The 18,655-nt window shown below is 33.1% G+C and overlaps 2 protein-coding genes and 1 pseudogene across 4 annotated transcripts; 2 read left to right on the forward strand and 1 right to left on the reverse strand.

Moving 5' to 3' along the window:
• Nucleotides 1–6,179: 6,179 nt before the first annotated feature.
• LOC143552217 (ribosome-binding factor PSRP1, chloroplastic-like) lies at nucleotides 6,180–9,264 on the forward strand (annotated as a pseudogene). The gene is made up of 5 exons (XR_013138601.1): nucleotides 6,180–6,532; nucleotides 7,198–7,310; nucleotides 7,799–8,074; nucleotides 8,154–8,262; nucleotides 8,828–9,264. The product of XR_013138601.1 is annotated as a ribosome-binding factor PSRP1, chloroplastic-like (transcript).
• A 2,903-nt stretch (nucleotides 9,265–12,167) lies between these two features.
• LOC143552218 (uncharacterized) lies at nucleotides 12,168–15,670 on the forward strand. Of its 2 annotated transcripts, none has more exons than XM_077042490.1 (7): nucleotides 12,168–12,194; nucleotides 12,302–12,631; nucleotides 13,346–13,508; nucleotides 13,602–13,778; nucleotides 13,871–13,954; nucleotides 14,997–15,078; nucleotides 15,152–15,669. In XM_077042490.1, the coding sequence occupies exons 2-7, from the start codon at nucleotides 12,345–12,347 to the stop codon at nucleotides 15,622–15,624; spliced, it is 1,266 nt and encodes a 421-aa protein (XP_076898605.1). In that variant the 5' UTR covers nucleotides 12,168–12,194; nucleotides 12,302–12,344; the 3' UTR covers nucleotides 15,625–15,669. The 2 variants fall into 2 exon arrangements, with proteins under 2 accessions (XP_076898605.1, XP_076898606.1); XM_077042491.1 differs by lacking the exon at nucleotides 12,168–12,194 and adding an exon at nucleotides 12,267–12,283 and having other exon boundaries at nucleotides 12,321–12,631; nucleotides 15,152–15,670.
• Nucleotides 15,671–16,324: 654 nt separating this feature from the next.
• Nucleotides 16,325–18,175, reverse strand: LOC143552201 (large ribosomal subunit protein P1-like). The gene is made up of 3 exons (XM_077042477.1): nucleotides 18,007–18,175; nucleotides 17,717–17,932; nucleotides 16,325–16,524 (listed from the first exon to the last, which is right to left on the reverse strand). Exons 1-3 carry the CDS (start codon nucleotides 18,073–18,075, stop codon nucleotides 16,471–16,473), a joined length of 339 nt encoding a protein of 112 aa, XP_076898592.1. The 5' UTR covers nucleotides 18,076–18,175; the 3' UTR covers nucleotides 16,325–16,470.
• Between the last annotated feature and the right edge of the window lie 480 nt (nucleotides 18,176–18,655).

Below are 18,655 nucleotides of genomic sequence, written 5' to 3' on the forward strand. Positions count from 1 at the left end.
TATGTAAACCATGTATGTGTTTTTTACACATAACTTACATGTGTGTAGATAAACGTTTAAAAATGAAAAAAAAACATTTATAATCAAATTCTTAGTTTAATTGTTTGTTATGTGCATAACATATGCATTCATATGTATGAAGTAAGGTTTAAAAAATATATATAAATCTTTGAAAGAAAAAAAGTTCACGATTTAGTTTTATAATTTTTTTTCTTGATAATTTAGTCTTTTGTCGTAATCATCTCCACATGAGCACACATATAAATCACACACATTGCAAAAATATAAACTATTGTGAAAATATAGAAAAAGAAAAAAGAAAACCATACTAAATCCTTAATTTTTTTCAATCAAGGGTTTATATTTTCTAAAACAATTAAAATAACTTGTTCATATATATTTGTTTTTTTTTTCATTTTTAAACATTACCTAAGCCCCAATGCACCCATTCACAACTAGTTGTTCTACCATCAAGCACCCAATATGGCAATATATCATTCTACCTACAATCATCTCACATTCTCACCTCCATCGACTCGATCTCCATCCCTTATGGAGTCACAAGACTAATCACCGCCCATTATCCGTGATCAACCATCAAATTTTCACCGCCAAAGCACAACAACCTATGCTACCCACAACCGCTTAATAAACCACAACCGTTCGACCATCATAATTACCACCATAGACATTCACCATTGTAACCACCATACTAGGCATCAATTTACGAAACATTTTGTAATTTGAGATTGATATTGATTTGTGTGTCTTGATTATATTGATTGTTAATATGGATGTATATGGATTTGGTGACAATAATGTGACAGCACACTATATATAATTACCCTGATTGTGCAAATATGTAACTTATTTATATGGATGTTGTATACTTATTTTGCATGTTTGATTAAATTAATGACCTAAATGTTTTAACTTCTTTTAGAAAATGATAACACACATTAATGGTAGCACCATAGTGTAATCATACCAAAGTCTTGTTTCATCAGTCCTTGGTGTTATTTATGTACAACCACTTTTGTTGTTTTGGAAGGAAAACATTAGACGCTGGAGCAAGCAACGTGTTGTTCATGCGATACAGAAATGTAACACCCTAGGTTAATCCTACATCGGCCGTAGACAACAAAGTTTCGGTTAATAAGTTAATGTTCCACTTCTTAAATCAGTAACACGCTTTCGGCTTAATGCTAGTAGACAATAGAGAACTCCACAATTAAGCATGCTTAGATAGGCATAGACGAATATTTATGTTTTTAAAATTATATATATATTTTTTGAAAAAAAAATATGTATTTTAAATGTTTAAACCCAAATACTTAACTAATTTAACGTCCAAATTCTTTTTCACCTTCGACCCAAAAAAATTTAACGTTTCTCGGAGACGACCCTGGTAGTAAAAACAAATCAATGAGCTTTTCGTGGGCAAAACATACAATATTAGTAGTATGAGGGACCGAATGTTACAAGAAGACGATGGAAGCTAATCAGACGTGGATGCAACTGCTTCTGGCATCATAAAAAAAGAGTTGCGCCGAAAGGGGTCAAGTTGGTCAGGTTGATCAGCTCGATTTTTCTCTTGTATATAACTTTTTATTCTAAAAAGATTTCTATAATCATTTTTCTAATACAATAAATCAGATTTTAATAAAATAATAAAAATTAAATAAAACGGGTTGCAGATTCATGTGTAGAAGTCATGGTCATGCTGAATGCTAGATCTATTAAACATAGGCGTGTGTATACATGTTGACGTCTACCAAGTGACATATGCATTTAGCTTCATCGCACGTATCAAATCAAATTAAATGTTTAAAGAAAATAATTTCAGTCTTAAAGACACGTTTTATTGATGACAGTAAATCGTGTGGCGGTGAAGTTGACATGGATTGGAATAGTTCGGTTCAGCTCCGGTAAGGTACGGACACCCATATAACTTACATTACTAAAAAATATTGTATTTTGAATACAACTATGTTTTTAATAAAATTCTCACCGGAATGTCTATAAAAAACAAACACGATTGTGTATTCGGTTTTTTAAGAAGGTTAATTAACGCACGTTATTAGAGACAAAATCAAGTTGAATGATGAAATAAATTAATTAAAGGCGTATAAATCATATAAACAAATACAAGTCATATGTTGTTTGGTTATAATCAGTTCGGTTTGTGGCGGACCGATACCATATGGTACCAAGTACCAACACATGTATAGGCTTATGATACCAAAGTATACTCTATTTTTAATAAATCTTCGCTTTCAACAAAATTTATGCCGCAACGTCGAGTAATTTTTTTTTCTAAACAGTTGTGTATTAAGCTTTTTTGTTAACAAACACAAGTTGAACAAATTTTTTTTTGGGTAAATGGGTATAGAGTCCCGACAAAGACCGTAAAACGTTAGTAAACAATTACAACGAGTAAGGTTAACAACGTACAAAACGACAAAACGAAATCTATACAGAGTGTTGCACGACCATAACCTAATGCCTTATGTTTCATTACTGTTTTTATTTTCACAAAACAATTTCATACCTATCATCCATAATATTCAAAGTTTCAAACAAATACAAGAAACTTGCAAATTCAACTGGGCCTTATGGACCCCAACTGCATTTATACTAGCCCACCAGAGCCCAATCTTGACCATTCCTCTTTTGTTTATTTTATCCAAATATTTTGGGATAGAATATCTTTTTGAGAATATTTATGAGAAAATGATTGTTTGCGTCCATTTAGTTTCAAGGCGGAGGCATAATGAGTTTACAAAAGAAAATTTGAACTGGTTGAGTCCTTGTGGTTTCAAAAATGAACCATTTGAGTCCCTGCCAGATCTGAAATTACTAGTTTACCCTTTTTTATGATCCATATAAGTCCTTGTAGTTAGGGGTGTTTATGGTTCGGTTTCAAATCGCGAAACCGCCCAAACCGGTCATCGGTTCGGTTTCACGGTCGGTTTTGTATTCTAGTTTTTGGCCGGTCGGTTTCAAAACTTTCAAACCGTAACAAACGGTTTGGTTTGCGGTTTATACCGATAACCGGCCGTATAAAACCGGATCGAACCGCGAGATTAGGATGTTTATTTGTTTTTGAATATTTATATGTATACACACATATCTTAGGCTTAACTAAAAGTGGTCTATGTTACATGTGGTTATGCCTTGATATAAATGGGTTATGAAACATATTACATTTATCCTTGCCTATATTTTTTTTCTTAATCCTAGCTGAGTAGCATATTTGCACTTAAAAACCAAATTCTGTTTGGAGTTTATACTTATAAAATAGCTTATGTCATCATCCCCAAGTTCACAAAGAATTTATCGAAAAGTAATTTATGTTTTGTGGTTCTAAAATGTCTAAATTAATAGTAAAAGTTTCATGTACTTATGTTGTTTAGTATGGTAAAATTGTGTTGAAGACCTCACCAAAGCTATAATGAAGAGTTCAACATCAAAATAGATCAGCAAAACAACATAGCATTACTTAAATAAGTTTTACAACTTGCATAAGTTCGAAAAAGTTCAAACCGTGTAACCATACCGGAACCAAACCGTTATTAGCGGTTCGGCTTGGTTTGGTTTCAATTTTCAACGGTTCGGTTTTGGTTTTCAATCATAGAAAACTGTACTAACGGTTTGGTTCATGGTTTGATCGAAAAACCGTCAAAACCGGACCGTGAACACCCCTACTTGTGGTTAAGTAATTGCTCATTTTTAGTCCCTCTTTAAAAATTAACTCCAAATTACATAATAAACCTCCAAACTATAATCAATCAAGCCATAATCAACTATCCAAACCATAATCAACCAAAAATAAATGAATCAAATTTTTTTTAACAATAATAAAAAAAACTTAAAAAAAATGAACTAAACTAATTTTTTTTAACAAAAATAGAAGAACTAGACCCTTTTTTAACAGAAATACGAACCGAATTATTTTTCAACAGAATTACGAACTGAACTACATTTTAATAAAAATAAACGAACCAGACTACTTTTTTAATAAAAATTGACGATCGAAGTACCTTTTTAGCGAAATTAAACGAACAATTTTTTACTAATTTTTACTAAACTAAATGACGTGTTTGGTTCGTTTATTTTTGATAGAAAGATAGTTTGATTCGTTTATTTTTGTTAAAAAAAAACAAGTTTTGGTCGCTTGTTTTTTGTTAAAAAAGAAGTTTGATTTGTTTATTTTTGTTAAACAAAATGAACTACTTGTTAAAAAAAATGAATTGGTTCGTTTAGTTTGCTTAAAACGTTGGTTTGGTCCGTTTATTTTTATTAAAAAGCAGTTCGGTTCGTTAATTTTAGTTGAAAATGTGGTTCGGTTTGTTTATTTTTGTTAAAAAAAATGGTCAAGTTTATTTATTTTTGTTAAAAGAGTTAAAGGAACTGAAAGTGACCAATTATGAAAGTTCAAGGACTCAGAGTGACAATTCATATATATAGAAGTGAAATGTCGAATCTACCCTTGAAGCTAACATAATTAAGTAACAGCAGGGACTCAAATAGTTCATTCTTGAAACCACAGGGACTCAACCAGTTTATATTTTCTTTTGGGGACTCATTGTGCCTCCTCCCTAAAACCATATGGACAAACAATAATTTTCTCAATACTTATTAATAAAGATTTATTTTATCCAGATATTTTGTATCTTTGGGCCTGCCATTTCTTGTTTACAACATTTCGTATCTGGGCCCAACTTCATATTAACGTATTCTTAAAAATCTTTGCAATTTTAGCCCAATTACTCATAATACAAGCAACTCATTTGGGCTTTCGTGTAACATACTATATTCTCAAACAACATCGTAGATACCGGTTTCAGGTTTGATCAGCAAAAGTCAAGAACTGGTAAGGTAGGAGCCAGTCTAGTGCTAGGTTTGTTATTGGGTTTTGTCATGCTTAGTATACCGGGTCCGATTTCAGGTCAGGTACAGACCGAGTCCAGAACCAGGCTTTTTGTGCAACTCTATTAAGACCTAACCCGAAGAAATCAATTTCTTGCCTCTTTATCATAGTTTAACTTGGTGTTATAGACATTGAATGAGCCGATCAACTTGTCATCGGGCATTTATTTTGAATTCACAAAAAAAGTTAGTTTTTTTTTGTTTTAATTTATTATTATATTGTGAAAATAAATCCTACTCTCTCTTGTTCTTGGGTTGCCAAAGCTTGACAAATAAAACAAAATCTGCAAGTTCCGCAACCAATTGAACCGCACCAATTATGCCTTAAAGAACCGATATTAGGTTCACAAGATTTCCTACATCCGATACCATACAAGTCTTGTCTTGAATGCCAGATTCTAAGATTCTGTCATGAGGGTGCCATGCATATGCAAATCAGCACAAACGTCGCCGAAACAACGCTCGGGTTTATTGCAAGTAACATGTACCTAAACATAGATCCAAACACCTCTCCAAGAAATCTCAAATATTATATACATATATATAAAAGAGAAGTAGTGTGGCGCTAACTAAGTGGCGGCACCAAACTTGTCCATACCATTTTGATTTTAATTTTTAATATTGGTAACATATCGAACGTAACGAGAACCGATCTAACGTCAATTTTTGTTTATGTAACGGAAACAGACTGAATTCGTGTAAACTCACTGCATTAACTTCCGGGACTGACGATACTATGGTCACAACAAACGTAACGAAAACTAGCCGGATGCCAATTTTCTTTTTTATTTTTTGTTATAGTTCTGGTACCGTAACAAACTAGAAAGAAACCGACCAAATTTGCGTAAAGTCACTGCCTTTTGTTTTCGTTCCAGTACCACCATAACGAAAACCGACCAACTGGCATTTTTGTTTTAGTTCTGGTATCGTAAGAAAACTGAATAAATTCATCTCAACGCTCGAGACCAACAACGCTTGAATTTTAACACCACATGGATTTTACAGACCTGCCCGGCATAACACGCCGGATATAATCATAGTTATACATATATAAATTTCATTTAAAACAAACATGTAACAAATGTCCTAAAACCTCATAAAATCTTTTCCATGTTATTTTGTCCTAATTAATTCAGTGTCATCCATACCACCACTACAAACCAATATTATCATGGCCCAAAATGGGACCAGTTTTCAATATAATCTGCCACCATTCTGCATATTATCCCACATCCAGATAATAATTCAAAAACTTCATTGTCCACTGTGCAAAACCTTCATCATCTTCCCATTTAATAATATCTCATCTCACAAACCCTAAAAAACTCAAAAAAACTGCAAATTACTACTAAAAATGTCATCTTTTTATGCATCACCAACTCCAACCTTACAATTAACCAAAACCCATTTGCCCAAAACATGTCCTGTCTTGTTGTCTTCAAGCAAATCCAGTTTCTTGAAATCTACTTCATTTTTCAAGATTTCAGTTCTTGATGTACCCAGAAGCTGTATCATCAAGCAAAAGACTTCTGGGATTAAAATGTCATGGGATGGGCCTTTGTCATCTGTGAAATTGATCCTTCAAGGCAGAAATCTTGAGGTAGTTTACTTATAATTTAAATGGGATTTTTTAATTAATTAATTTATTTATTTAATACTATTATTATTATTATTGTTGTTGTTGTTGTTGTTGTTGTGTATTTTATTATGAAAAGTTTGGGGGTGGGAGTAGTGTTTACATAGAAATATGGGATAGCAAAAATTAAGGCATTTAAAAATTGCATTCATAGATCTTGAGGTCATAGTTTGGTTTGGTTCAGTTCGGTTATTAGCCTAAACCGAAGTCATTAGTTGATCTGTTTTATTAACGGGTCGGTTTTTTGGTTGAGCGGTTCGGTTTATTCAGTTTGTTTCTCGGGGTTCAGTTCGGTTAATTTTCTTAGAAATATATGATATGAAAGTATAAAAGCTACAGATATTTGAAAATTTTGAATGGTTCTGGTCGGTTCGGTTAATTTCGGTTAATCAAGGGTACAAAAAAATCTGATAACTGATTTTTGGTTAAATTCGGGTCGGTTATTGCTTACCCCACTCTTTACATTATTATTCATGACTCGTTGGACTTGACTAAGTAGCTTGAATGTCTTAGACGCAAGGGAAGCAAAAGTATCAAATGCAAATATGATTTTGGAAAATTGTTGTAAAAATAAATAGGTTTTTTTTTGTTGTTGAAATTTGAGCTAATTTGATGATTGTGTGAAACAGTTGTCTGAATCTGTGAAGAATCATGTGGAAGATAAGGTGGGAAAGGCGATTCAAAAGCATAGTCATCTTGTTAGAGAAGTTGATGTTCGGCTTTCTAAGTTCGACGAGCTGAGGTCTGTTATTATTATTTTGTGTAGCTTTCTTTAAAATTAGGGTTGATTTCTTGAATCAAAAGATATTTCGGCGAACTGTTTGTTTATGTTCGTTTAACAAATGAACGAACATGGACAGGTAAGTTTGTTCTATTAACTAAATAAATTAACTAAATAACCGGACAGTGTTCATGAATGTTCGATAATGTGTTCGCTAATGTTTCTTTGTTAATAAAATTTTTAATGACTTTCTAAGTTTATCATATAGATTAAGCTAAATAATTAACTATAAAACAAAAATATATATAGTATTATGTGATTAAGTAATATGTAAAATTAACATATGAATATGAATGTTAAAGAAACACCACCACAAACTTGGTAGCGAGACCGAACCATTGACACTGACCATTACCAGCTAGCCAAATCAAATAAAACATTGTTTGTGTTCATTTGTGTTGCAGCCCTAAATAAAACATTAATTTTGATTAAATTACTTTAAAACATAGGTTACATTATTTACCAAGAAACATGGAGTTATTCGGGCCGAAGAAGAAGCCGAAACACTGTTTGCAAGTATAGATTTAGTATCATCTGTGATTCAAAGAAAACTAAGGAAAATCAAGGAGAAAGATTCGGATCATGGTAGACACATGAAGGGATTCGATAGGCTGAAAGTCCGTGACCCACAAATATTAATAAATCAAGATTCGGTTGCGGTTCCTCAAGAAGAAGAAGAAGATGATGTTACAAGTGAAGGTTTTACAGAAGATCTTGTCCCAAAGGTTTTTAATTATATATCTTTATTATATTATTATTATTATTATTATCATGTGTAGCTGAGTTGTAAATAATTTTGATTAGATTGTTCGAACAAAATATTTCGATATGCCCCCTTTGACTGTTGAGGAAGCGATTGAGCAACTGGAGAACGTTGACCATGACTTTTACGGCTTCCGAAATGAAGAAACTGGTAAAACTTTCTGTTCAATTGTTGCCTTTTATTTAATTTAGCGTCGATTTGGGTAACGGGTAAACCCGCGAAGACTTTTTTGTTGACTTTTTTTTGGAACTTTATAATTAGTTTATGTGCTATACAGGCTTACAAAAAGTTTATTAACCCAAAAAAATTGTTTTTGTAAAATGATTTAGGAGTGACTTATGCATTTTTTTTTTTTACATTTTGGATTAAAAATGGTAGTTTCTAAGGAATATTGACCAAAACTTTATACTTTTTTGTTGATTTTTTTTTAACTTTATATATAACTAATGTGCAAGTTTATCAACCCGAACAATTTTTTATTTTTTGTAAAATGATTTAGGAATTAATTATGCATGTTTTTACATTTTGGATAAAAGAATACCATTCATGTAGAATGTTGGCCATTACATTTTTGTTGACTTTCAACCCATCTATCCGTTTGACCCGTTGGATAAAAAAACATAATACAAATCGGCCCATTTAGCTGCTACCTGTAGTTAGTATTATTTGGTGTTAATTACTAAATAAATATTAATGATGTTTTTCTTTATTCCAGGTGAAATAAATATTTTGTACAAAAGAAATTCGGGTGGATACGGGATAATAGTTCCGAAAGAGAACGGGGAAACTGAAAAAGTAGAGGATGTGAATGCTGAAATTCTGAAGCAGCATTAGTTTGAAGAACGAAGACTGGATCACAGACTCGTGAATATATTTTGTTAAAGAAGATGGTGATTACTTGCATATGTGTGGTTGTTCTTGATTCAAGATCAGCTAAAGTTTGAATCTTTACGTGTTCTTGATTGAAGATTAACTAAAGTTTGAATCTTTACGTGTTCTTGATTCAAGATCAACTAAAGTTTGAATCTTTATGCGCCCAAATATGTTAAAATGATGTCTACTGTGTTTTGTTATCATACAAGAAGTAGGAAAACTGAGTCTGTAATCTTCAAGTCTGAGTAAGTTAATATGCTATTTTGTGCTTTCATGATCTCTCTAATCTTAATCTTGGATAGTTTTTTAGTGGATTGATACTTGATCAGAACTGAATTTGGTTCTTTGTATTAGGGTTGTAAATGAACTAACCGAACACGAATAAGACGGTGTTCATATTTGTTTGTTAAGGAAATAATGTGTTCACAAACACTTACCGAACGAGATTTTATGTTCATGTTCATTCAGTAAGGAAATGAATGTGTTTATAATTGGTTCACATACACAAATAAAATTCGAAGGAGCTTAGAGATTATGATCTATATATTCATTAATGTGAATAATGAGAAATGAAATGAGAACAATGCAAAAACAATAACAAAAGAATATAAAATGTTTAGATAAAATTATAAATGTAAAAAAATCCTTTCATGAACATGTACAAACGAATATGAACGAACGTTTAACGCATTACTGAAACACAGTTGAACGAACGGGGATTATGTTCATGTTCGTTTGTTTAACTAATCGAACGAAATATCTCGTTAATGTTCGTTCATTTATTAAACAAACTTCCCGACGAATGGTTCACAAACTGTTCATTAAACGTTTGATTCGTTTACACTCCTAGTCCTGCTTATATAGTATAAATAATTATAATAAATTACTTTATATACTGCATAGTAAAATTTATTTAAAAGTATAATATAATTATAAATGATTAAAAGAAATTTGACCATTTGTTTTTTTATTTTTGAAACACATATAATCTCACATGTAAGCCTATTTTTTCGGGGCTATGTTCAAGGTTGACTCCTCGACCGCCGTGAGATCGTACCCCTGATGCGGGGGAATCAAATAGAATCCGTAAACCCTTGCCTCCTGTCGGGTTGAACCCAGGATTAAGGCCTTGATTCACCCATTCATCAAGATGCCCATGATTCCAGGATACACATAAATTATTGAATTTTACAAAGTATAAAGTTTATATAGCTTCTTAAATTACTCACTGAAACTTCCGATTTTTAACAAACTTTCTGTCGTGTAAAAACAAAGCTAGCTTACTAACGCGAATCTTTTTTATTGATTGCACGAGCTAGCCAGCAAGCCAGCAAAGCCCCCGACGCTTAATCGCTTCATTTAGGCACCTACTGACACTAAAGCCGTTCCACTCGTGCTTCTCTAAAGAGAATCACTGTGACTAAGGGACTCATAAGCCAACTAGGCAAATTGGTACTAATATGAATTGTCGTACACTAGTGCTAGCATAAAGTAACGAATAACTTACAACCCTAAAGCTCATAAGTCATAATCTTAATATTACGTCTTAAAAAACTCATATCTACGATTATGTCATCTGAGAGTTTGTTTAGGTCTACCACTACTTCTCACCTCTGTCAGGCTTTCCAGTGCTTAAGTCGACATATATCTTTCTCTTCGTATATTCAAACCATCTTAATCTTCTATTTGTCACATATTTTGGGAAAAAAAAATAACTTTCAATTTGATTGCATATGAAAGAAAATGTAATAAAATTCTTCAAGGAGGCCCCACACTTCATCCCACCACAAATAGATATGTGAATGTTATTCACAAAGGACCAGTGCAATACGTCGTCGTCATTCACATAGCGTCCACGTGTCACACTATCGGATCTTCTAGGAGCTTTGAAAATGGAAATTGCTTATTAAAATTGTTTTCTTTTTCTTTTTATTTTTAAATAAATAGTTAAAATGAATAACCTAATCATAATTGGTGAACAAAAACCAAACCATTTTAAAAAAATGAACCGTTAACCAAAAATAAATATAATCAAACAAAAATGTTGGTTATGGTTAAAAGATTAAGTGAATCTGATTAACAGATCATCAGGTTATGATCATGGTTGTTTTCATTAACCAACTATAACCGAATCGAACCAAACTTTATATTTCATGTCTTTTCAAAATCAAATTTTTTTACATATATTTCCATCTTTTATACCTTCATTTCTAGCTTCAAACATTTCATTCTATATTGCAACATTTAAACATAGCCTGAAACACTATAGCTAAGATTGGAACCAACATATTTCAGCTTCGAAACTTCATAATGAAATTTAGAATATCATTACCGAACCATTTTAACTGGAACAACGAAAAAAAATACATTGTACAGTTAACCAAACGTAGCCGAAACCGATCCATAAACAACAGTTAAAAAAGCGATAGTTAACCGACATTTAGCTATGATTACGATTATGGTTAGGATTAAACCCCATTACCAAAGTAAACCAAACCAAACCAAACCAAACCGACATTACACACCCCTAATCAAAACACACAAACAACACAATTTTAATTAAACAGTCTCAAAAACCCTAAAATAATAATAATAATAATAATAATAATAATAATAATAATAATAATAATAATAATAAAATGAAAAACCATGTGAGAGGAGGTTACACATAGGCCTAACATTTACATGTTGTAATTGACCAAAACCCACCTTGGATTCATCGTGCTCTTCCGCCGTTGATTTCAAACCAACGGCTACGATCATCTTTCAGGCCTCATTCACCATTGGCGGTTTTAAAATCCACTCCCATTCATCCTTATCCTCCTTACACTGTAAGCTGTCTGTAACACCATACAATACAACTCTCCTCTCTAAATAAATAATATAATATCATTTTCTTTAAATTCTTCACTTTTTTAACACAAATATTAATCTTTTTCACATACGCTTTTCATAATTCTCCAAAATACATTCATAGTTGTTATAAAGCATCAATCTGTTGAGTCTTAGTTTTGAGATTTTAAGGTTTTTCTGAGATTTTAAGGTTTTTCTGAAATTTGAAGGATTTTTTTTCCTGAATTTTTAAGGTTTTCTGAGTCTAGTTGAGTCTTAGTTTTGAGATTTTAAGGGTTTCTGAGATTTTAAGGTTTTTCTGAAATTTTAAGGTTTTATTTATTTATTTATTTATTATTTTTTTCTGAAATTTTAAGGTTTTCTGAATCTTGTTGAGTCTTTGTTTTGAGGGTTTTCTGGGATTTTAAGGTTTTCTGAATTGTTAAGGTTTTTCTGGGATTTTAAGGTTTTCTGAATTTTTAAGGTTTTTCTGGGGTTTTAAGGTTATCTGAATCTTGTTTAAAGGCATGAATCTTGTTGGGTCTTTGTCTGAGATTTTAAGGTTTTCTGAGATATTAAGGAGACCAATAAGTGGTGTAGAGATGTTGGTGTATCTGGGTTGTGTTGCAACTGGTTTCTTGATTGGGGTTATGGTTGGGTGGGTGTGGAGACCCAGGTGGGCTGGGCTTAGTGGTAGCACATTTGATGGGTTGGTAGTCAAGAATCAAATTGTTGACCCGAACCCGAACCCGAGTCATTTGGCTCGGGCCAACAATGGTTTCAAATCGCAGTCGATTGATCATCCTAGTTGCAGGTAGGTATTGTGAACTTGTGATTTTAGTTATAAAGATTATGTTCAAGATTAGTAGGTGTTTGCCAGTTTATTGTTGTGATATGGTTTAGGGGGTTGTTTGGGGATTGGGATTGCTTATTAAACAGTGTATGTTATTTTATTTGAGTTTTGATGGAACTGGTTTGTGGAGTGTTTGGGAGTTAGTTTAACGGAACGAACATGAACGCTATAAAAAATGGGTTTTCTTGTTCATGTTCTACGTTAATATTCTAATCGAACAGTTCACGAACATAAACGGACACAAATGAACATAAATGACCAGACATAAATGGACATCTGTTAAAAGTAATTGTATTCCCAAACTAAAGTCTAAAGCACACATTTGAAAGTAAATAAAGATATCTAATAAAGGTTTTTATTTTTTAAATATGAAAGTCAAATTGATTTTAACTAAATATTAGTAAAAAAGAAATTCGAGCTAATATTTAAGCGAACGTAAATGTGTTCATGTTTGTTCGTTTAATTGAATGAATAAAATTTGTATTTATATTTGGTCATTTATTTAAATGAATGAACATAAACAGACATCCAGCCAAACGTTCACGATTGGTTTGCTGAACGTTTGTTTCATTTACGTTTGAAGTTGCTTAGGTCCAAAACCGGTTTTATAAGTGGGTGTTTGGGTATTTGATCCAAATTTTAATTTGAGCTCACCAAATCATGTCTTGTATGTAGTTCATCGGTTACTAGAAAAGAGGATGATCATCTTCCTAAAGACGAAGATTTGAAACATTTATGGCAACTTGTCGAAAGGAAAGACAACGGTCCACCATGGAAGCATATGATGGACCGCTCAACCGCTACAATGACATACCAAGCATGGCAAAGAGATCTCCCGGTACTTCCATTTTTTTTATTATATTGCTGACATGGCATGGTTGATGCCACATCACCTCACATGTCTTAATACGTTCGTTTTTTGTTATGGTAGACGGGTCCTCCACAATATTGTAGCAAGACTGTTTACGAAGACGCTACACCCGAGTTACTAAGGGATTTCTTTTGGGATGATGACTTAAGATTGAAATGGGATGATATGTTGTTACACGCAACCATACTCGAAGAGTATCCCGACATAGGAGCTAGTGTTGTGCATTGGATACGCAGGGTGAGTAATGAGTTAATGAGTCGAGTTTGGTTGATCTTTCTTATTCACATTTGTGTTGTTACTTGTTACTGATCTTTTACTTGTCGGTCCAGTTTCCGTTCTTTTGCAGTGATAGAGAATACATAATTGGCAGACGGATTTGGGAAGTCGATGGATCTTATTATTGTGTGACAAAGGTATGACAAAGCTTTTAAAATTCTGTAAGGCGATGGTATAGGCGGTTAATAGGAGTAGATTAGAATTCGTGCTAAAAAAATATTTCAGAAACGGGCAAAACAATCCGATATAACCACCACTAGTAAAAATATGGCCTTAACCGATACACATAACTTATAAGAAGTTGGATGTAAACGAGCCTAGTCGAGCCCAAGATCGACTAAACTCGAACCTCATCTCGTTTATTCTAAATGAGCTCAAGCCTAAGCTTGAGATTGAGCGCATAATATTCTGTATTAGGGTTGTGCAAGAAACCGAAAAAATTGATCATAAACCAAAATCCAAACCGAACCAAAACAAAGACCGACGGTTTGGTTTATCTTTTGTAAAAACCGAACTGAACCGAATTTCTAGATTTTTAGTTTTTTATTTTAAGTATTTTATTATAAGAATTTAATAAATATATAACTCATGTTATAAATATATCTCATTGTACATTATTGTTATACACACTTGATTAATGAAATCTCTCTCTTTCTTCATACATCTCTTTGTTATATTACTTTGCTATTAGGTCTGTTTTACAACAACTCAAATATTTTTGGCCAAATATATAATAGTCACTTAGTTAATAACTAACAAAATTATTTATACCTAAATTCATTATTTTCGGACTAACTTTTGTTTTCGGCCTAAATTTTTCAAGATGTAATGACAAAAACCGAAACCGAACCGAAACAAACACGAAAACTGAAAAATCGACAAACCAATACCGAACGGTTTCAAAAATCCAAAAACCGTAGTTTTGATTTTTTGTTTGGTTTTAGCCAAAAACCGCACCTTGCACACCCCTATTATGTATATTTTTTAAAAGAGCTCAAGCCTAATCAAGCTAGGTCAATAAGTATGACACTGAAGCTTGAATCCGGGCTCGTTTCTTGAAAAAGTTTCTAGTATAAGCTTGAGCTTCGTTTGATGAGAGCTTTTAAGTTTTAACATTCGATATCATTGCATAAGGCTTGAAAATACAAGCTTTTTTTAACCTCATTGTTCTTGATGTAGGGAGTCCCACGTTCTTCGGTCCCAAGAAAGCAGAAGCCACGGCGTGTTGACCTTTATTACTCGAGTTGGTTCATTAGACCAGGTATTATGTTGTTCATACATAAAACTGAATAATGCAAAATTTGTAAATTTGTTAACTTTAAAACCGATGACAGTTGAATCAAAGAAAGGAAGCAACGAACCGGCATGTGAAGTAACATTCTTCCATTATGAAGACATGGGCATCCCATGGGAACTCGCAAAGTTTGGAGTCAGGCAAGGAATGTGGGGAACGGCTAAAAACATTGAGCGAGGCTTTCGTTGGTACCAAAAGGAACGAGCTTGTGCAAAAACAATATCACATCATGTAAACATGGCTCGAATGAGTACCAAAATCGATCAAGACTATTTGACTCGGTTAGACTCGGTTGAAGATAATGAAGTTGTGGCTCAGACCCAAGTGATGGTAAATGAAGAGAAACATGGAGGGATAGATATAAACAACTTGCAGAAGCTTTTGGTTGTCGGTGCAGCGGTTGCTTTTGCTTGCAGTCTTGACCGTGGGCAACTGACAAAAGCTGTGATATTCGGAGTTGCAAAACGATTTGAGAATATAGGACGGCGGGCATTTCCGGCACCACAATTATGATGTGTTAATTTCTTGTTCTTTGATGTTTTTAAAATGTATGGAACTTGAATATAGAAACTGAAATTATGATATATACATCTTTGTTTTGTTAATAAACAAATAAGTTGATAAGTTATGGTTTCAAAATCAATTATTAAGCACTCTTAAATGTATATGATCTACAGGCATTGCCTAACATATATAAGTGGCGGCAAGCTAAAACCGGACCATTAACCGACAAAATCGAACTGAAATCAACCGAGAACCAAATCAACCAAAACTCTTAACTGATTTATTTTGTATATGATCTATATATGCAAGTAAGCTAGAACTGTAACTTAACCGACAAAACTGAACTGCAATTAACCAAAATTCAGTAACTGAATAACGGACAACAATACTAGCATACAGTTTAACATATGCAACTTGCGGTAAGCAGAAACCGACTTACAAAAGCGAACTCAAATTTTGTATTCATAGTTGGCTAAAATTAACCGAAAAAATACTATTCTTATTTTAGAGAATTTATAGCTCCACTTCTTGCATTTCATTTCCGTAAACTCTACTTGTTATTACATTCATTTTATGTAATTCTAAGCCAAATTTTTACCCTAAATTTGTTTTAGTTATTAACTAAGCAAAAAACAAACTAAATAAACTAAATCGATTAATAAAATATATATTAACCTATGGTTTCAGTTCGGTTGTAACTAAAACCAAACCATGCAAACAACAGATGAAAACCACTGGCTTCAATTTGTCCCACAAGTAACTTGTTTGATTAATTCAACAACAAAATCTAATTATCAAAAGAGTACTCAACAAAACTTAGTAAAACAAACATTACAAATTGAAACAAAAAAAAAACTAATCGAACAAGCTGAATCCCATATCGTCATCGCTCTCTTCCTTTGCTTCCTCCTGCAAATTACCAAATAAAAAAAAAAATTAAATAATCATACTTAACATTTAATTTGTACATTTGTTCCTACAGTATTCTCTTGTGTGTTTATACTTTGGCCACTAAAGTAAGATAAACAGCAAAAAAAACCTGACACGCGTAGTGGCATTATTACCCTGTTCATACTAGACGTGCAAACAAGCAAAGCAGCACACTAACTACTCAGCCCAAATCAATAGAAAGCTCGTAACAAGCCAACCCTTATAAAACATATGCCAAGCACAAGCCTCAAATAAAGCTTGCTTAGTTATCAAGCCGGGCTGAACCCTTGTATAGGAAGCACATTTAATCCCATCAAGTGTTAACGGCTTTGTGTTTTATCTTTATACTGCACAGTCAATCTCGAGTCCAGTCTTAAGGTGGTACATGAGCATGAGCTTTAGCTTAACTTAGACGTATTTAAATTTTTCTCAAAAGAATATATTAAAACGAATAAAATTGTATATTAATTGATTGACAAAATATATGCATGCCAAGACCAAGCTACAAAAACAACTCACGAGCTTTTTTTAATAAGCAAACCATGCTTTTTAAAAACAATAAAACCAGCAGTGCCGAAACCTAGCCTAAGTTATAATAAAACCAACTCACAAGCTAAACTAAAGTTTTATAAAAAGAGGACCAGGATCTAGTGAGTCTATATGAGTCAAACTCAAACCTTATAAAACACGAAATTGGCTCATTTACTCCAGTGTTGTAAAAATCACTAGTCGCTAGTCTTGCAGTAGAATGAAAACTAGCAATTAATCCGGATTAACCAAGGCTAATAAGATATGACTTTAATGTATATTTTTAAATTTCATACATATACACACATTTTTATACGTAATTTTCAGTTTTATACATACACAAACACATTTTGGCCAGAAATTTGCTAGAATCTCACTAAATCATTAAAGTAAAGACTAGCAATTAGTCAGCGCCTAGTCAGGACCGCCAAATCAACTTCACATACCAAACCCTAAAACAAACTCCCTATTTGCAATTTGATAGTGCTTATTCTAAAACAAATTTATTTATAACCTACTAGCACAAACTAAAATCCAACTTAAGTTACTTAACTAATAACCTAATATATACTAATGCTCATTTCTATTTAACATCATATTATTCAAAACTAAACCGTTGAAAACAATAATAAAATCCAAATACCTTCTTCTCCTCAGCAGCGGGAGCATCGGCAACCGCAGCACCACCACCGGCACCTGCACTAGCAGCAACAGCCACCGCAGCACCACCGCCACCATCTCCAACATTCATTACCAAATCATCCAAATTCTTCTTCTCACATAGCTTTGCAAATAAGCTAGGCCAGTATGACTCAATTGTCACGTTAGCTGCACTTACTAGTGTAGCAATCTTCTCAGCCTAATTTCAAAAAAAAAATATTATAAATTAATAATAATAATAATAATAATAATAATAATGACGATGATGATTACGGTGATTGCAATGCCGTCGTCGTGGAGGATTAAGGAAGCGTAGGTGCAAGCGAGTTCGCTAACCGCCATTTGTACGGAGAGATCTGGTGGTGATATTGTAACTGTATTGTGTTGTGCGGCGTGGATGAATAAGCGGCGTAAAATGAAGTATTGTCTTATATAGGTGGTTTATAATTTAGGGTTCCGATTATATTGGGCTTGTGTCATAGCTCCTAAGAACATTTTGGGCCTACTTTCACTAATAATGTGCACAAATATACTCGGTTTCAGATACAGAATTGGGATCGGGGTCGGTTCCGAGTATTTTCTCTAAAATCATACCACATGCATCAGGTTGGGTTCGGGTATAGAACCGGGTATTTGAATACCCTATTTGCAGGTATTGAAAAAACCCATAGTTTCGGGGTTTTTTCGGGTATAGATTTTGTTTTCTAAGGGGCTGCATTTATCTGGGGTATATGTGTGGTATTTTTCGGGTAATTTATGGCATATATCGGGTATTTGAAATACCTAGTCTCGGGTATGGAAGAGTTTTCTTATGAAAATATCCAGCCATTCAAGAGATAACATGGCTGTTCTAGAGTCTTCTTGTAGCAGCAAAATATCCAGCATTTCTAGACCTTTGTGGGCTGCTCTTGAAGCTTCTTTG

This window comes from Bidens hawaiensis, unplaced genomic scaffold (assembly GCF_021521415.1).
Source record: "Bidens hawaiensis isolate Kalapana, Puna unplaced genomic scaffold, B.hawaiensis_p1.1 tig00016829_1, whole genome shotgun sequence".
In the NCBI taxonomy this organism is placed as follows: domain Eukaryota; kingdom Viridiplantae; phylum Streptophyta; class Magnoliopsida; order Asterales; family Asteraceae; genus Bidens; species Bidens hawaiensis.